Source organism: Fringilla coelebs (assembly GCF_963513975.1).
Source record: "Fringilla coelebs genome assembly, chromosome: 3".
Taxonomy (NCBI): domain Eukaryota; kingdom Metazoa; phylum Chordata; class Aves; order Passeriformes; family Fringillidae; genus Fringilla; species Fringilla coelebs.
Window position 1 is genome coordinate 72,592,195 of NC_140030.1, and position 17,424 is coordinate 72,609,618.

A 17,424-nucleotide genomic window follows, 5' to 3' on the forward strand; every position below is an offset into this window, starting at 1 on the left:
GTTACTAAATTCTGTCTTGATAATTTTAGACTATTTCTCCAACATATTGAGATAATTTTGTATTCGTATCCCATCTTCCGAATTACTTCCATCCGCTCCCACCTTGGTGTCATCAGCAAATTTTATAAATGCTCTCTCCACTCCATCATCTGTGAGGATGGCAAGAAGATACCGAGCTAGGTAATAAAACAGTATTTTTAGACCTTGCAAAGATAAATAGTGAGCTAAACTCTGATAAAGAACAATTCAGGCTGAAAAAAGTGGGAATATATATTAGCTCTAGGATTCCTAATCCCAGTTTGTGTGACAATTTTGCATGTACCTACATACTTCAGTAAAGATTGGGAAAATGCAATCCTAATTTCTGTTAGAGGCCTTTTTCCTCTACCAGCCTAACTGCAAATGAAAAAAGATGCTGGTAAACAAAAGTATAAAAAGAGCCACATTGTATAGTACAAGATAGTACCAGGAAGAAGTTTAGTATTCAGGGAGTGTACGGCACTAAAGTACTCGTCAATGTTGCAGTATTTTGACATATAAGTGGGACACGTCTGAAGCCTTATCTTTGCCCTCCATTGCCTAGTGCTAAGACTTGGCACAGTGACAGAATTCATCTTGCTCAGGAGTCAAGATGTTACAAGAGCCATCTCTAGGAAAAAAAAAATAAAGAGAAGAAATGGCAGCACCTCTAGAAGTCTTATACCTCTGGGTTGGCAATTGCAGCATCTGTACTCTTGACAAGCTTGGAAGATTTTGTCTGAACTCAGAAATGCACAATTTGTGAACTCGGTCTCTGAGAAAATGTCAAGAAGCACTGGATGAAGAGGATACTTTCCTTAGCCTTTGGGATGCTGCCAGTTCTCCCAAATTGCTGTCAACCTTGCCACTGCTTGTATGATTTTCCCATCTGTGTAATCAATTGACAAAATATATCTTTTTGTTTCCAGAAGGTATTCATCCTGCCTTCACTTGAAGTGTTTTGTTGTGGTTTTTTTGTTTTGTTTTGTTTTTCTCTGTAGGGTTGTTTTCATGCCTGGAGATCTAAATGGAACAATGAACTGAAAGTACAGTCAATTCCAGTTGTATCTGTTCAATTTTTTTGGTTGGTTCCAGCAAGTTTCATCGTTTTGAATGGTGCTGGCCCAATAGCCTCTGTACTGATGCTGCCTTTCTTTTCCAAAGAGCAGGAACAAGATCTGTGCTGGCTTTACCAAGGCTCCATTACTAGTTTGTATCTCAGCCCAGTAGGGCTGAGAGCAGTGTAGGCACTCGGTTGTGGTCCCATCACACAGGTACCTGTTACAAGTGCAAATGATCAGAAGCTGTGCTGGGGACTCTGATGCACTCTGAGTGGGCTGAGGCCAGACCATTTCAGAGACAGCTATTGAACAGCACTGGGAGGGACTGAGCAGCCACTTCTCTCTGGCAGAGACTGGGAATTCTGTGTGTGCTGTTCCCAGCTGCCTGGGGCTGCCAGCTCTCCCAGCAGACACATGAAGCCCCTGCTTGTGGCAAGAGCAGTCTGAATGCTTCTGTGCGTTTCTCCAGGAAGTAGAGGAAAACCTTGGCAGAGACTTAAATGGGAAGGGAGTAACTGATTACACACTAAAAAGACTCCTTGGCTCAACTGATTTATTTATTCAAACTTTTCTCAGCTCTAAATAATGTCACTCGCCATGGGGCAGACAGGATAAAAGCACAGTTCTAGCAGGGTTTCCTGCACTGGAGGGGCTCCTCTCTAGAGACTTTATTCTTCTTCAACAGCAAAACCTCTCCACCTGATAAATTCAGACTTCTCTTATATTTCCAGGTACATGCCCTTTGGTTCTGCATTTCTTAGAATGTCAGAAGCACACTAACTCCTCTCAGCATCTATTAGCTACTGCCTCAAGTTTCCACCAGGATCCTGCTTCCTTCTCCTTAGGGGTGGGGTGTGGGAACCCCATCAGGGTTCTCCTGGCTCTTGGAGGCCTTTTCTTTCAAGTCTTTTTTCCTGTGCATTGGCACAGTACAATTTTTCAAGAACTAATAGAAAGACATATGCAGAGGGACCCTGACATGCACTTGAGATCCAAAGTCCCCATCTTTCCCTCTCTCTCTCCATGAGTTGATGATATGAGCTCATGGCTGATCAAATGCAGTTGTTGAAGCACCAGTGGGATTCTGAACTTGTTTGGTGTCCTATCAAATTTTTTGATATAACTGTATAACAGCTCAATGTTTTACAATGTTTTAGTGACTAGGGAAAAAAAAAAACAACAAAGCAGCTCTTCTGAGTGTGTTAGGACTGCTGATGTTTTTTGGCTTTTAGAACAGAAAAGCTAACTAAAATAATAATCTTATGAACTGCTTCATTTTTCCTGTTTGTTATTGTTACTCAAGCACATGGTATGCCTGGAGATAATCTAGCCAAGAAAGCAGCATTGACAACAAGGAAACATTGTGGAAAGCTAGAACAGAGCATCATGATCTAACCCAGGGTACCTCCAGCTGCCAGGTTAATTATTATTTACTCACACGGTGGAAAATATGTGATTAATTAAAGCAAGAAAATACACTGCCCTTTATTGAATTTAAAAGAAGTCTGCCTGCCAAGAAGAAGGACAAAATATGCTAAACTGAAAAACAGAAGTAGGAGCAGGAAAGAGAAAGACACAAGCTAACAGTGGTCCTGCAGTAGCTGAGGCTTCCCACTGCATTCAGCCTCTGGCAGGCCCCCATCAGAAAGCAGGGGAAAACCACGATACTCAAGCACTGAAGATATTCCTTTTGTTCTGGCTGAAATTCTGTGCCAGTGTCAGGGTCCTGGGGAAGTGTGGGAGCACTGGGAGATATTTCTTAAAGACTGTGTTTCTCTGCGCTGTGTAGGTGTGTGCCTGGCTAAGGTGTAGTGCCATGGCCCTTTTCCTGACTGGATCCTTGCCTTCAGGTGTGGTGGGGTCTGTAGCATCAAGCCACCATCCTCCTTGCCCTCTCCTTAACAAGAACTCCACGCCTCACCTGCTCCATCACACATAACATGCAGTATCCTGAAAAAGCAGATGGCTCAGGATCCTGAAAAAGCAGACAAATGGCTCAGACAAATAATGGTTTAGGTGAGGCACTGCCAGATTGGCAGGGGCTGTATGGGTTAAAGACAGGATCCTGCTGCTGGACTGCTAGGATTTTTGCCAAGGTCAGTACAGTGTATGCACATTTGTCTTGCCACTGTCACACTGTACCTCTGCAGGTACATCTGTGTCCCTAGGCAAGTATTTAGTGAGCTCCTCTGTAACAAGGACACACAGACAATAGCTGGTAAATGTTTTATAAGGGACAGGACACTCAAGGATATTTGTTCCCATAAGAGTGTCCTGGGACATCCATCTAGAGGGGATGACTCAGACAGTACCAAAAAAAAAGCATACAGTAGAAGTGCTACTTGCAAAGATATGATACCAGAAACAGAGCTTTTCTAGTTCAGCATCACAGAGTTTTCTATTCCCAGAATCGCAGCGGGAAACATTTCCCAAAATGTGTGAGGTTTCTTTCCTAAACAAGTGATGTGTGAGAAGCTACAGTGCAAAAGCTTCAGGTCCCTATTGCTGGGCTACCTGACCCAAGCAGTACATCCCTATACTTCACCAAGTAGAGGGCATGTCTTCTCTTTTTCAATTCTCGCCTCTTTTCCCCCTTTGTCTCCCTGTCCCACTCCCTTTCCCTCTCCCTCTCTCTTTCCCTCTTCCTCTTTCTGGGCCTTCTTTACCCTTGCCACCTCTGCCATCCCTGCACACAAGCCCCATGAGCATTTTCATGCACTATGTTTCCAGTGGTGATACTTTTTTAGGAGTGTTTGGTGAGATATATTTGCTAAAGTGCAGGACTCTGGAAGCACTTTTCTCCACTGTATATTACCATTTTTTTGGTAAGGGAAGGAGCTCTATAGGATTCTTTTTTCAACTTACATCAATTTAACCTGTTGTAATGACTTGGCCTTCTACAGAGTCACTCCCAATTTACACCAGTGTGTGTGAGATTACAACTGAACAAAGTATTGCTGTCTTGAACTTATGGTGAATTCCTGAGGCAAAATATGTTATTTTTCATAGGGGAAGCCTCATTTACACCCCTATGTGCTGGAAAAATCTAATTTACAAGCAAAAATAAAATCATTATTTGACCACCTCTCCCCAGGGCGCATGTCTTAGTTCAGATATAGTTTTGAAAGCTAGAGAAAACAGTGAGCAATATCCTGGTAGAATGTGAAAAGAAAAGGGATTTTAACCTCAGTTGACAAAGTCACAGACCTTCAGCTCAAAGGACAAGGACAGAAAGTTCTTTTATTTGATGTTTGGCTCCTTGGAAGAAAACAGTTGCTCCTCTACTTGAAACTCTTGAAAGAACAAAGGGGATGGAAAATACATGGTGTCTTCAGGGAAATCCCAGCTTTTCTTTCAAATTATTTTGTGTGATAGGCACTGGGACCAAGGTCATTGTGGTTCAGTTGTATTATGGAGGGGGTGGATGTGGCTGCTTCTCTTGGAAGAGAAAGAGTGTAAAACTAATTTCTCGAGGTTTGTTGTTTTTGGTCCTGTTTTCAGAAACAGTCTGTCATGATTTCAATGGATGATGATAAAGGTTTGAAGCAAAACTGGTCGTGAAGGTTACAAATGGGGTCAATTTCCATCTCTTGTGGTAAGTGAGCCTATTTACTGTCTGTTCCAAAGTACTGAAAGATTAAACTTGGGAGAAATCAATAGATGACTTCTGGAGAGTGTGTGAACTGAAAGAAACATCTCTTTCCCCTATTATATGAAATACGTTCTTGAGTGTGATAGCGATGACCTGTGCAATTTGTTATAATGATTTGGGGATCCAAACACAAAATTTTGCAAATTGGCAAATATGCAAAAGGAACATGACAAATGAATGTATTTATTGATAATATGTGCTGTCTGAAAATACTACTTTTAATTGCACAGTGAAAAATATTCTTGAGCAATATCCAGGAGTCAAATATATAGTGTCGATAAAAATACATTGCTGGGGTTTATTTGTTTAGTCACTGTGGTAATGCAAAAAGCAGATGTGGTGCTAAGGCAGGTGTGGGGGGAGTGGTGTCCTTCACCTGGTGCAGAGGATGAACAGCACTGCTAACTGTCAGATTGCATTGTGTCCAGTGGGAATAGGTTGCTATGGGCAGCACATCACTTTTGAGGCATGAGCTCCACTGCATGCACCTGAGTGGGAGGCAACAGTATGAAGATGGAAAATTATATTTAAAAAAATTAATCAAAGACATCTGAACTGTGTTCAGCCTGTTCATGATGGCATTTCTGATGTGACTTGCCATTGTCAGTGATTAGAATGTTTTTCCAGAAAACTGGAGACCTTCTTGCCCTATCTCAGACTAAAGGCACATGCTTTAACTCCTAATATGAGGGAAGTGGGGAAGATGTAAGAAAATGCTTTCCACTATCCAGCTGAATCTAAAATATTGTATAGCAAGGAAAGGTTTTCTCCTCTGCCCTTCTGAATTATACACCATCACTGAAGAGAAATATTTACAATACCTCATCCAATATTCACTAAGCACCAGGTTCTCCCTGCCATCTAGGTCTGATATCCTGGGTAGCTGGTGATCTGCACCACTTATCAATCTTTTCAATTCAGAAACTGCAGATGGTGCAGCAGCTTTGGAAGACAAAAGACTGTTGCTTCTTGTACCCTCACCTCCCCTCTTACCATGCCTCCTTCAGTCTTCTGTATGTTTTTTTCTTTCTTTTTCTCTTTTTCTATGGCATTCCCTGTAGTGAGTTGATGATGGTGCAACTGGCTAAGAAAATCTTTATGTAAAGACATGAGCAAAACTTGCTTCTGCTAAAACACGTTGACTAAGGAAAATATTTTTCTTAATCTCCATGAATCTGATTGTATGGTAACTTAGCTGCATTTTCTATGTTTTGCTGTAGCAAACTTGTATCATAGATAGTCTCAAATTTCTTGGCTGTAACCTTATTGCTCTGGATTATAAATTTGAATGGACAAAATACCAGTTGAGATTACAGCTCCATTGTTGGATGGGTTCACATTTGTCTTTGTTGCTCAAAAATAGGCTTGTGTATTATGCATTAGCACATAGTGTTTTCCTCTAGCCTCAAATTACTTACAGTACTACAGCTGCACTCCACTGCTACACAGTGTTGCTCGAGAGGAAAGGATGGAATTTCCTGCCTTGTCTCAGATCATAGATCATCAGTCTTTACCACTTCTGGCAGCTATGACCTTCGGAATTTGGATAATTCCAATGAAGGAGTGTCAAATTACCTAAATCAAAGGTGAGGTTGCTGTTTCTGCAAGTCTCTCTCCACTGATTCTGATTCTCTCTTTCATCTATCATTGCTCTCCTATGAGAGAGACTTCTGAGCCATATCACATTTTGATATCCAATCAGCAGCCTACAGAATGCTGCAAGAGGTTTGTTTTGTTCTGCTGAAGTTCAGTCCAACATGCAAAGTGACTCAGGAAGAATAGCTGGCAGTGGGACTGCAGTTTGTTCTGGCCTCTGCCATCTTTAGTGGGAGGCTGAGCAAAGGCTGAGTTGCTCTTTCTTTGTCTTCACCACCCATAGGAAAAGAATCTGTTTCCTCTCCTTGTTGAACTGAATGACTCCAAGGAATGTTGAACTTTATTTAATAGAGAGGAAAGGCTTCCAGATTTGGATAATTTGCCTTGGAAGCATGAGGGCTTAAGCTGATACTTCAAACTCATGTGAGAAAGTGCAGTGTTTACAATATCTGCATTGCATGATGTAATGTGTTGATCAATCACTAATGTGGAAACAGCATAACAGCAGTGCTATCAGAGGAAATAGCCATTATTTTATGCTTTAAAAAAGAAGATACTACTTTCTCAAATTCAGAGTCTAGGATGAGAGAGCTTTAGTTCTGCAATGCCTGAACATATTTGGACCTTGTCTGACAAACCCTGTGGTCAGGCATGGTGACACACTGTTTTCAAGGTAAAATGTGCATATACAATATTGCTGCTTGGGGTTTTAACAGTTCAAAAAACATTCTTGGAGGCTAACAGGATTTTCTGGAAGTGAGCCACTTTTGAATGCTATTGCCAGCACGTCTGCCTACTCTGGGTAGCATCAGAAACTCTGCTGAAAAATTAAACAAACATAGTTCTTGGCATTTAAACAGATGGGAAAGGACATGTTGACTCCCAAGTCTTTAGCTGAGGAGGTAGTCTGCTTCTCATTGTTACCACTGTGCAGTGAGGAATTGCAAAACACCTACACAGATTTTCAGACCTGCTAGCTGCACTTAACCTTTAATCCTGCAAGTACTCAGCCATAAGCATATAATTTTAAATGTCTGAGTAGTCCAACTGACTCCAATGGGAATATGCGCTGAATGAAGTTAAACATTTGCATAAACGTTTTCAGGATCAGGCTCTTTCAATACAAACAGAATTCTAGCGCTACAAACACATACTAGCCTTGTGCTGAGTCAAGATTTCAAGATATTAGTAGACCTATATCCTCTACAGATGTATTTTAAATTTCATGTAAATGTGTGATTTCTGTCTTATGAAACACCCTATGTCAGGCTAATAATAATTAGACTGACATAATAATAATTTCTCCTCATGAGAGAGGATAAATTATTTACTTTGTGACATAACTGCATAGGTTTGAAAGAATGTAATATGAACTGGATCACCTATGTTTTAGTTTCCATGTATCAAAGAGGTTGTGACATCTTGATCGGTTATATTTTTGCTTTTTAAAGTCTTTTAAACCTATTTTCTGTGTTTTAGACCTGGTCTGAAAATCCTTCTTCCTGTTTTTGCAAGAACAAGATTGCTAGCATGAGTAAGAGGTTGACTCACTTATTCCTGAAGGTGAGGGTTGCTTTCCATTTGCCCTGCAGAAGGATTTGGTCACCTTTGACTAGATAATATAACTCCAGAAAAGGATAAGCAACTTTTGTGTTGTCCAGATTAGTCTGATCATGGTTGTGGCTGGTTTTGTACCCTCTCTTATACGAGTTCAGTGATGTTCCCTCTGGTTTACACCCTAACTAACTAGATCAGAATTCTGTCCCTCAAATCTAGGTGTCTGCATTGCAGATCAAAAGCAAAGTTTTGATAATTCCTTCTGCAAATTTCACTCCCATTTGTACTCTCACATGCTTGATCTCTTTTGTTTAAAGGGCTGTGCTTGATACAGAAGCATTTCTATTCTGTGAATCATTCTAGCAATGCTGCTTTTAAAATATGCTAATATTTTCTTTTGAAATGCACTGGAAAAATAATTAAAAAATATCTTACATTTTTCTTGAATTCCTTCCTTTAATTGAAGTGCATTTTTTTCAGTGTTTCTTTGCTGACTAAACATGTTAGGACTTTTGAGGTAAAAAGATATCTGTATGCAAATGCATTGTAACAGAACAGGCAGCTTTTCCTAGAGTTGAATCAATGTAACATTTTCCATTCTAAACCTCTGTGTTTTCTGCGGTCTCTGAAATATAAATGATTCAGGATGAAATCTGCCGAATTGGGACTTTGTCCAAATGTGAATATTTTGGAAAGACTTGAACAAAACTGGTTCAGCCAGTTCAGAATATCAGGAGAGAAGAAAAAAATTCTTGATCTAAATAGACTCACAACCTTTTTTTGAGCATTTCTGTAATTTATCAGCAGAAGGCTGAAAAATGAACTCTGACATGGAAATAGCCTTCCTTGAAGTAGGCATGTATCTGCTTGTTTGAGAAGAAATTAGTTTTGATTTGACTGAGTTATAAACCTTTGAGAACTGTGGTTGAGCATGAGCAGTGGATTATTTTGATAAGCTTGTGAAGTGTGCAGCTATGGAAGAATTTTCTGCACATGCATGGCTGGCTAATTTTGCTGGAAAGGGAAAAATCTATCAAAGCACATTGCTAAAATCATTGAAAATACCTGCGGCTGCAGGGAGACCTTTGAAGACCATCCCAAGATATTTAGGACTATGAAAAGGGCAAGAAAAGTTCCTGTAGGCTTTGTAGGGTGTTTAAAGACTAAGTGGTCTGCAGATTTTGTAAAGTTAAATAAGATTATGGCTTCCCTTAGCACATGAAAGTGTATGATGTTTTCTGTGGTGACATATGTCATGCAAAGCACCCTTTCCCTCAGCAGATCTGCCCAGTGAAGGAATCTCCCAGCAGCAGAAAAGTTACTTCTCTATCTCATTGTAGAGCTCAAGAAGTATGTTACTTCTCTATCTCATTGTAGAGCTCAGGATGTTCCCAAGCTTGGGTGGCTGAGTCCTCTGATTTATATAGAAAACCTCTCTATTGGAAATTTAGCTTTGGAGTGAGGTGTGTTTATGTGTGTACATGTGCATGTGTCTTTTTAGATGCTGGCACAGTCAGTGATTTTGGAGGAACTGCTCTCACTTCCATCAAACACACTCTGGATAAATAAAAAACTCTCATCTAGAACATCTGTGTGTCTCCTGGCAGCCCATACTCTCCAGTGTACATCACTTCAAATATATGCTAGCTATTTGATCCCAAAACTTGTATTTTGCCAAAATTGGGCGCCTGTCTCCAACTCCCTCTAAACTAAATTCATTATGCTCCGTTTATTGAAAGATTCATTTGCTCTGAAGAAATCAATCTCTTTGTTTTACACTCCCTGAATGGATACTTATTTGGGATTCCTTCCTTTGTATTTTTACCCATGCTATTTCTCCAGCAGTGCTATGGCATGTGGGAAGGTATGCAGGTATTATCCCCTGAAATCTCTGCATGCCAGACAATTTCTGCCCAGGCAGTGCCAACACTGACACAATTCACCTTCCTGACAAGACTGTCAGTGGACTGACTGTGCTGGTGAGCAGGTGAGTTTTTGATGCCATTTCTTCTAGCTGCTGGATCTTTTCCTGTTTATGCAATAGAATTTATGTCAGACCCTCTGGCCACATCCTGACCCAGCTTGGTGAGCAGTCTGCTACAGTGGCTCTGTAGCCACCAGTGTGGCTGGACTGACAGAAGCCTGACATTGGTGTGGAGACAAGGAGAAATGTGGGGTACAGTCAGAACATGTGGGAGTAAAATAGTCTATTGATAGAACACAGTGAGATGACAGAAAAAAACCCAAAACAGTTCAAAACCAGGAATGCTCTCCTTTGAGTTGATATTATGCCTCTGACATAGAGGTGGTTTTTAATTGTTAGAGGATGTGTCTCTTGTTAGTTTTATGTTCTCATTTCTCGATGTCTCACAGTGGGATGAGATAGCAGCAAATGCTGAACAACAGGAAACTCATTGGCATGGAATAACAGCAGCATGAGCTGTGCACATGCGAGTCAGTGAACGAGCGGCACTGTAGTGTCTGTCCTGGGGTGTTCAGGGGTGGAACTGGGTAAGTGGAAAGACAGATAATTTTACCAGACAATCAGCCCATATCAAGAGACCAGCCTCTAAGAGCAGAGCCTTACGTGGGTCACCCATCTGGGAAGATCCAGGCAGAATCCCCCAGAGATCCCTTTAGGCCTGTGTTAGTGGTGCCCATGCTTCCAGACTGGGCACTGCTGTAGTGCCCTCAGTGGGGTACGTGACCTCAGTGGGGTCGTGGGCTGTCAGGTCCTCGATGTGTCCCACAGGGCCATGGAAAAATCTCTTCAGTAATGTCATGCAGAGGGTAGTGGACATGTCCTGACAAGACTTTGCTTTCTGACCTTTGAGGCATAATGAAGACCTGCCTCGCTCCCTACCTCAAGTGACTTCAGGGACACCTTCATAAAGCACATTTTCTATTCTGAAAAGAGTCAGAGACACAACTTGTGTTGTGCTCACTCTGGAATTTCTGGTGGCCTGGGAGCCTCTATGTGATCATCCAATATGCGTAGGGGAACAAAACAACTCCAAAGAGGTGAGAGCCACACACTAGTGCTGTATTATGGTCCTTGAAGGATGCACTGAACCAGGGCGCAACCACTACCAACCGCTGTGACCCGGAGCACCCCTCATGTCCGAGGTGTCGCTGCGGGCCTGCCCACGGCCCAGCTGCGCGGGGACCCCGTGCACGGCTGCAGGAGCGCGGGCACGGACACTTCGGGCTACGGCGGGCGGGGGGTGCGGGGCGCGGACCGGGGCCAGTCTGGAGTTTTTGCGGTACCGAGAGTCTCCGTGTAATCAGCCAGTATGAGCGGGGAGGGAGTGGGACAACTCCGAGGAGGAGAGACCCGCACAGCCGCGCAGTCCCGCGGTGCCCCGCCGCCTCAGGGCGGGGAGCGGCCTCCCCCCCGCCGCTTGGCCGCTGCCCGCGGGGCGCGGCTCCCGCCCCCCGGCCCGGCTCAGGCAGCGCCCGCGGAGACCCGCGGCCGGCGGGGGAGGCCCGGGAGTGCCCGGCGGCGGGAGGGGCGGGCGGGACCGATCCGGGCCACGCCGGTGCCCGCCCTGCGGGGGGCGCGCAGCCCCCGGCCCGCGGGCGCGGCAGAGGCGGCGGCCCGGCGTGCTGCAACCATGGCGACGGCGGCGGAGCCGGCCCGCCCCCCGCGGGGCCGGGCGGCGCGGGATTGGTCGGGGGGCGGGCGCTCGCCCTCTGCCCCCTGACCCTGCGCGGCGGCGGCGGCGGCGGCAGGAGCGGAGGCGGCGGCTGCTGGCGGCCGTTTCCTGGTGGCCTGGCGGCGGCGCGGGAGGGAGGATGCGGCGCAGGTCTCGGCTGCTGCTCTGCTTCGCCTTCCTCTGGGTGCTGGGCATCGCCTACTACATGTACTCGGGCGGCAGCGCCGCGCTGGCCGGCGGCGGAGGCGGCGGCAGGAGGAAGGTGAGAGCTCAGCCCGGGGAAGGTGCGCCCGCTCCGTGCCCCGGCGGCGGGGCGGCGCGGGCCGGGCAGGGGGCAGCGCTGCGGGGCCCTGGGGCTGGGAGCAGGGCCGGCGGCCGGGGCGATCTCTTCACCGCCGCTCGCTTGCAGGCGGCGTGAAACTGCCCCGGGCTGCTCCTTCCCCTTGCGCCCGCCCTTCTCCAGCCCGCTTCCCGGAGGCAGATGGCTTCTTTGTGGACTTCAGACCGATTTCAGCCCCGTCGCGTCGCTCCTTATCCAACTGCAGCCGGCCACGTCCCGGGCCGGGGGAAGTTGATGTGGGAAGGGAGGGTGGGGAGGGCCAGGGCTGCGCTCCGGGGCGGGGGGGCCCCGCCTGGCTCCGCTCCGCTCCCGGCACTGAGCGTCTGCCCCTTTCAGCATTCCCCGTCGGCACCGGAGTCCTTCGGGCTCGTGTTCCCACCTAGAGAGCACGCGAGGATCCGAGCTGCTAATGCATTTTCCCTTTGGATGCAAAGCACTTTCCTTTCTCTTTGGCTCTGTGTCTGAAGGGTACCGTTTTCCGACCGGTTTTGCAATATTCCAGGAAATTGCCGGATTTGTCATGTTTTGTGTCTGTGGTGTGGAAGGTCTGTCTCTTCCTTTTTATAGCAGCTCGTGTTACAAGTGTTAGTAATGTCCAAGAAGTTCCCTGCGGACAATACATGAGTAATTTTTCAGTATTCTGGCCATCAAGTTATTAAATAGGTTTTCCAAGGTGTTGTAGTAATTCATCGGTCAGGAGCACAGCTGGAAGTTAAACACATCACAGTTCACGTTTGTGTCAATCAGATCGGGTTTTTGTGGACAAAGTTGCCACTTCCCACTATCTCTGCTTAGAAAAATTAGGTGCTTTTCCTTTTACGGTGTTTCGTCTGCAATAAAGATTAGCAAAATCAAGAGCTTTCAGAAACTGCTGTTTAAGCCTTCTGTTTTGAAATAGAAAAGGTGTAAAGCATCCCATAATTATGTAATTTTTTACAAAAAACCCAGAATAGGGCAAGAGGGCAATTGAATGAAGTGCACTACACTTGAATGGTGTTGTTTGCTAATGAATTGCTGCTTCCTGTTAAATGAAAAGTAGTATTCTGTAGGTCTAGCTGATATATAAAAAGAGGAATATTTTTACGTTTCTTTGATACAGTTTGGTTCATCACTGTATGTATTCCCTGTAAAAAAATGCTGATGACTTGTTCCTCTATCAGGTTGTGGAGGCAAATACTTGGATGGCTACTTATGTGAGCAAGGGTTTAGAGAATGAGTCAGTGCTTGCTGATAATTGCCTCTCTGTCCTGTTTTTTATTCTCTCTGTACCTTAGGAATGTGTTCAACAGCGACTTTTGATGTAATATATTAAAGTAAGTGTAAGTCTGTATTGCCACATACAGGCTCCTGGTCCTTCAAAGTAGATACAATAGCAGAAAGAGATCAAGCATGTGATAGGCTTTAGGCTCTGCCTTACCTCCTTTCTTGAAGAACCACCAGAGTGTATTTAGAAAGTAAAAGCAATCTTACACTGCTACTGTATAATGGGATAAAGAAAAGCTATCAAGGCAAATGTATCTGCAGATAGGGAAATATATTTTTAACTCTTATGGTGTGTTACACTTGGAATTTCCAGACAGATTTGCAATTCTGTTCAATTAATTTTTACTGCTGGGGAAACTGCAGTGTGGGGGTAGTGATTTGCCCAAGGTCACCTAGAAGACTTGGTGAGAATAAAATAGGAAAGAAGCCAGTATTTCTAAGTAAGAGTCTGGTGTTTAATCTGCTAGAACCTGTTGCTGTTTATTATTGATATTAGTAGCAGTTTTTATTATGGTTTTGAGAGATCAATGAACCTGTTACTTGCTTTGGTAGCATAATTTGGTGTCATTCTGCACAAAATTTTAGTAAACCTTACTGGTCTGGGTAATTGGGAAAGTTTAGTAAGGAATAATTTCAAGAAAATGAGACATTTCATAGACCTGAGCTGAAGCCCAGTGCTGTGTTTAAAAATATGGAAATTTAAAGTAAGGCCGTGGTAAGGAAGAAAGTAGGTACTGTGACCACAAGAAACAAGTGGGGAAATTAACTATTATATGTGGATTGGTGATTTAGGATTCTATTTTCTGTCAGTGAAGCATAAAATTTAATCCCAGGCTTCAGCGTAGGTTAGCACATGTAAGTAGAGGAAGATGTGTGTAGTGTAATAGCTTTTGAATCAGAATAAAAGGCTTATTAACTTAGTGTCAGACACTGGTGTAAAGCAAAAAACACAGACTGTCTTAAACTTAGGATCAGAAACCTGGCTGTAGTAAATTTCTTGCTGTGTATGACTTCATATAGTCCTTTTGACTTGCCCACTATTTCAATATAATAGAAACAGAGTTGCTTATAGGAGAACACAATTTTTTAATAAATTGTAGTCTCTACTGTTTTCAGTCTATAAATTTACAAAAAGCAGGAGGGAATAGTTCTTCATTTGTTTAAGTAATTTACATGTTAATTACAGATCTGGTTGTACAAACAGAATGTGTTTTTCCATAAGGATTATATTTTTCTTTTTTTTTTTTTCCCCATGCACAGACCTAATGTGTTATTCAGACATACTGGACTTGTTTGATATGGCACCCAGTCCTGTGATGTGTTGAACAGCACCAATTCTCTTTCTCCTCAGTAGAGTTGAAGGTGTTTGCCCTCTGCCAGGATTGCACCTGAGTAAGAGAAAAGAGTGATTTTTTTTTTTAATTTGCTTTTCTTGTTAGAGTAGTGTCAGAGTTAATCTGAGCTCCTGTTTATTTTGGTTCTTCATCTGCAACCTTTCTAATAAGACCTGTGAAGCTGTTTGGATGCTGCAGGGTGTGGTACAGTCTTGATAAAGTCTTTGGCCCCTCTCAACAGTGGTGCAATCCACAGCTCTGTGTGCAGTATATTGGCCTGGTACGGTCTGAGCAGGCATGAAAGAGTCTAAAGCACACAAAGCACAAGATAAATGGTAAATGTGTAAATAATAACCTAAAAAAAAGAATGGTACAGTGCTTTTCATTCTGGACCTAGGCATAAAAACTGTAGTAAAAAGAAGTGATGTATTCCACATCTGGAAATTTGTGTGTGACAACTTTTTTTTAAAAAAAGCATCTGCTTGAAAAGAAGAAAAGGATAGAATCAAAGCCTTTCATTCACAATGTACTTGAAGGGAACAGAAATATTTTGGGGTTTTTTCCCCCCTTCTTCTCTCCAGTAAATCTCCAATCAAAATGTTCATGAACATGAGAGAACCATGTTCAGTTGACTCCTTTCCAGCTGGATCACTGAGTTGTAGATTGGAAAGAGTGAGTCTGATTCACATGTCTGAAGGTTAGAGAAATGGTTCCCATACAGAGGCTGTGACAGAGAAGAGAGCAAGTTGAAAGCCTAGCAATTGTGAGACTGAAAAAAAATGTGGTCTACTTTTATGTTCACTAAATGTGTTTTATATTAAAAAGCCTTTGGACGGGAGACTGGAAGTTCCCTTCTTTTCATGGATAAATTTCCTAATCCAGAGCAAAAGCAGTTCATGCTCTCTGTCTTAGACTTGCATAAAAATGCAGCAGTTTCTGTAAGATGGTTAGAAAGTCAAAGTCATCCTGATGTGATCCCCTCCTATAACTAGTGTGAATTTGTATATTTGTCACACAGATTTTAAGTTGTTGAACCACTAAGCTCTTGCACAATAGAGTGACTGGATTGGAATCAAAAAGAAATTAAAAAACCCAATACAACAAAACCTCACACCAAAACCAGCCAAAAACTCCAGCTGATTTCTAAAGAACTTGCTCTTCTAGGCATTAAGAAAGTAGCTCCATGTAATTGAGCCCTTCAGGCTGGACAGAGGAAGGTCTGAATCTTGTTGAAAGTGCCAAATGCTTTGCTGCTGCCAAGAGAGAAATCCTCAGAGGCATCCCCAGAAGGAGGAGATCTGTGGGCAGAATGGGGATTTACTGGTGAAAGCTAAGGCATCCAGAGACACCTGCAAGGCTAAGCCACAGCTGAACCAAGGTTTGTAGCCTTCTGGATTTAGGTGCCAGAGTGCTGACAGGCTTTTGCATTTGTTGCCACGTAAAGAATCTCAGTTGTTTTTAAGTAGAACATCTGTCATCTTCCACCCTGTCTAGAGGAGAAGGCTAAAAGCAATATTTTGGTAAGGAGTGATAGATCTCTTTCACAGGTAGTTCCTACATTTAGAAACATTCTTCGTTTTCATCAGCTCCACCCCCCTGAAAACTGAAACCCCAAACTGCCTTGAACTAGAAGGCTGTTACTCTCTTGGCTCCCCAGATTTACTGGGTGTAATGGAATGAACTGGAGAAATCTAATTTAGGGCTGGTTGAGCCACAGGGAGGCAGGCTTTTCCTGTGGAACTGGTTATCCTGTACATAGTGCTAGTTTTCCCTTCTCTTCCCTTTTGTTTGTTTTGCTTTTTTTTCTTTATTATGGAGCAGACTTTAGATAGGTGACTGTACTGGAACTAGCTGAGGTAAAATAAATGAAGGTAAAGGCTGATGCTTCATATTGAGTATGTGACTGATTAAAAATGTCTCAATCACTGAGTAAAGCAGGGGAAAAAGAAGCAAGCCTTGTAAGTTCTTGTTCTGTATGGATAAAACTTTAAAAGAACTCCTTTCTGCATACACAAAGCTTTCTTTTCCTTTTGGTTTTTGTTTTGGGACCCCTCTACTATTTCTGTTACTGGTAAAAGAGGCTTTTATTGACATTGTATGTAATGGCACACATAGCACTCTTCCTCTCTTCCTGCATAAACTACTTAGTGCTTTTTTGATGGTTTAGGTATGGAGGAAAGGAAATGGGTGTTGACTTAAATCCATTAATCGCTTTATGTGCAACTTGAGTGTTTCTCTTGAGGTATGTGAAACAAAGGGGTTAAACTTCAAATCGGTTGGCTTCTTTCATCACGGGAAGGCATTGCCTGCTTTAATTTCTAAATACTGTTTACTTTGCTGCATCATTTTTAATGACTTTAGTCCCTTATGTGTCATGACATTGAATGTGATTTTTGATACCTTGATCTTGAGACAAGTGAAGATACCAAAGGTTAAAAAAGTCAAATTGTCATATGTCCTTTTCTGTATCATTCACTTCCTAGAAGGTGAAAGGAGATAAAAAATGATGTTCCTCTCTATAACAGGTAACAGTTTCTGCTAATAGAGCTTTCTTTTATATGATTCTGTAATAAATGGGAAAGAGATTTAATGCCCAGGCACTTCAATAATAAATCTGTCCTCTCACTAGAATGTAAATGTCATACATGTATATTTTCTTAATCTAACATATGTCAATTGACTAAATTACTGTCTTGGAAATTCAGCTACTTATTTTTATGGATTACTTCATAAAACTTAACTTTGGGTGCAGATAAAAGGTGGTCTATTGCAAATTCTGTGCAGTCACTTTAGGTCTGTAGTTGTATTCTCTTTTCCTCTCTTTTTTTAAATGCCTTATTGAGGGAGTTTTTTTGTTTGTTGACATTGAGAAATTAATTCTTTGCTTAGAGGACTTGTGTTGTCCCCTGCAACCTGCTAGGTTAGAAACTGATGTGTGGCACAGAGG

The 17,424-nt window shown here is 42.9% G+C and overlaps 1 protein-coding gene across 1 annotated transcript in view; it reads left to right on the top strand.

The window, feature by feature from the left end:
• Window positions 1–11,621: 11,621 nt before the first annotated feature.
• The window catches only part of GALNT2 (polypeptide N-acetylgalactosaminyltransferase 2), an 87,210-nt gene continuing 81,407 nt past the window's right edge, over window positions 11,622–17,424 (top strand). Inside the window, exon 1 of the mRNA XM_084202944.1 lies at window positions 11,622–11,802. Within this exon, the coding sequence (XP_084059070.1) occupies window positions 11,680–11,802 (123 nt within the window). The 5' untranslated portion in view covers window positions 11,622–11,679. The remainder of the gene's footprint in view (window positions 11,803–17,424) is intronic.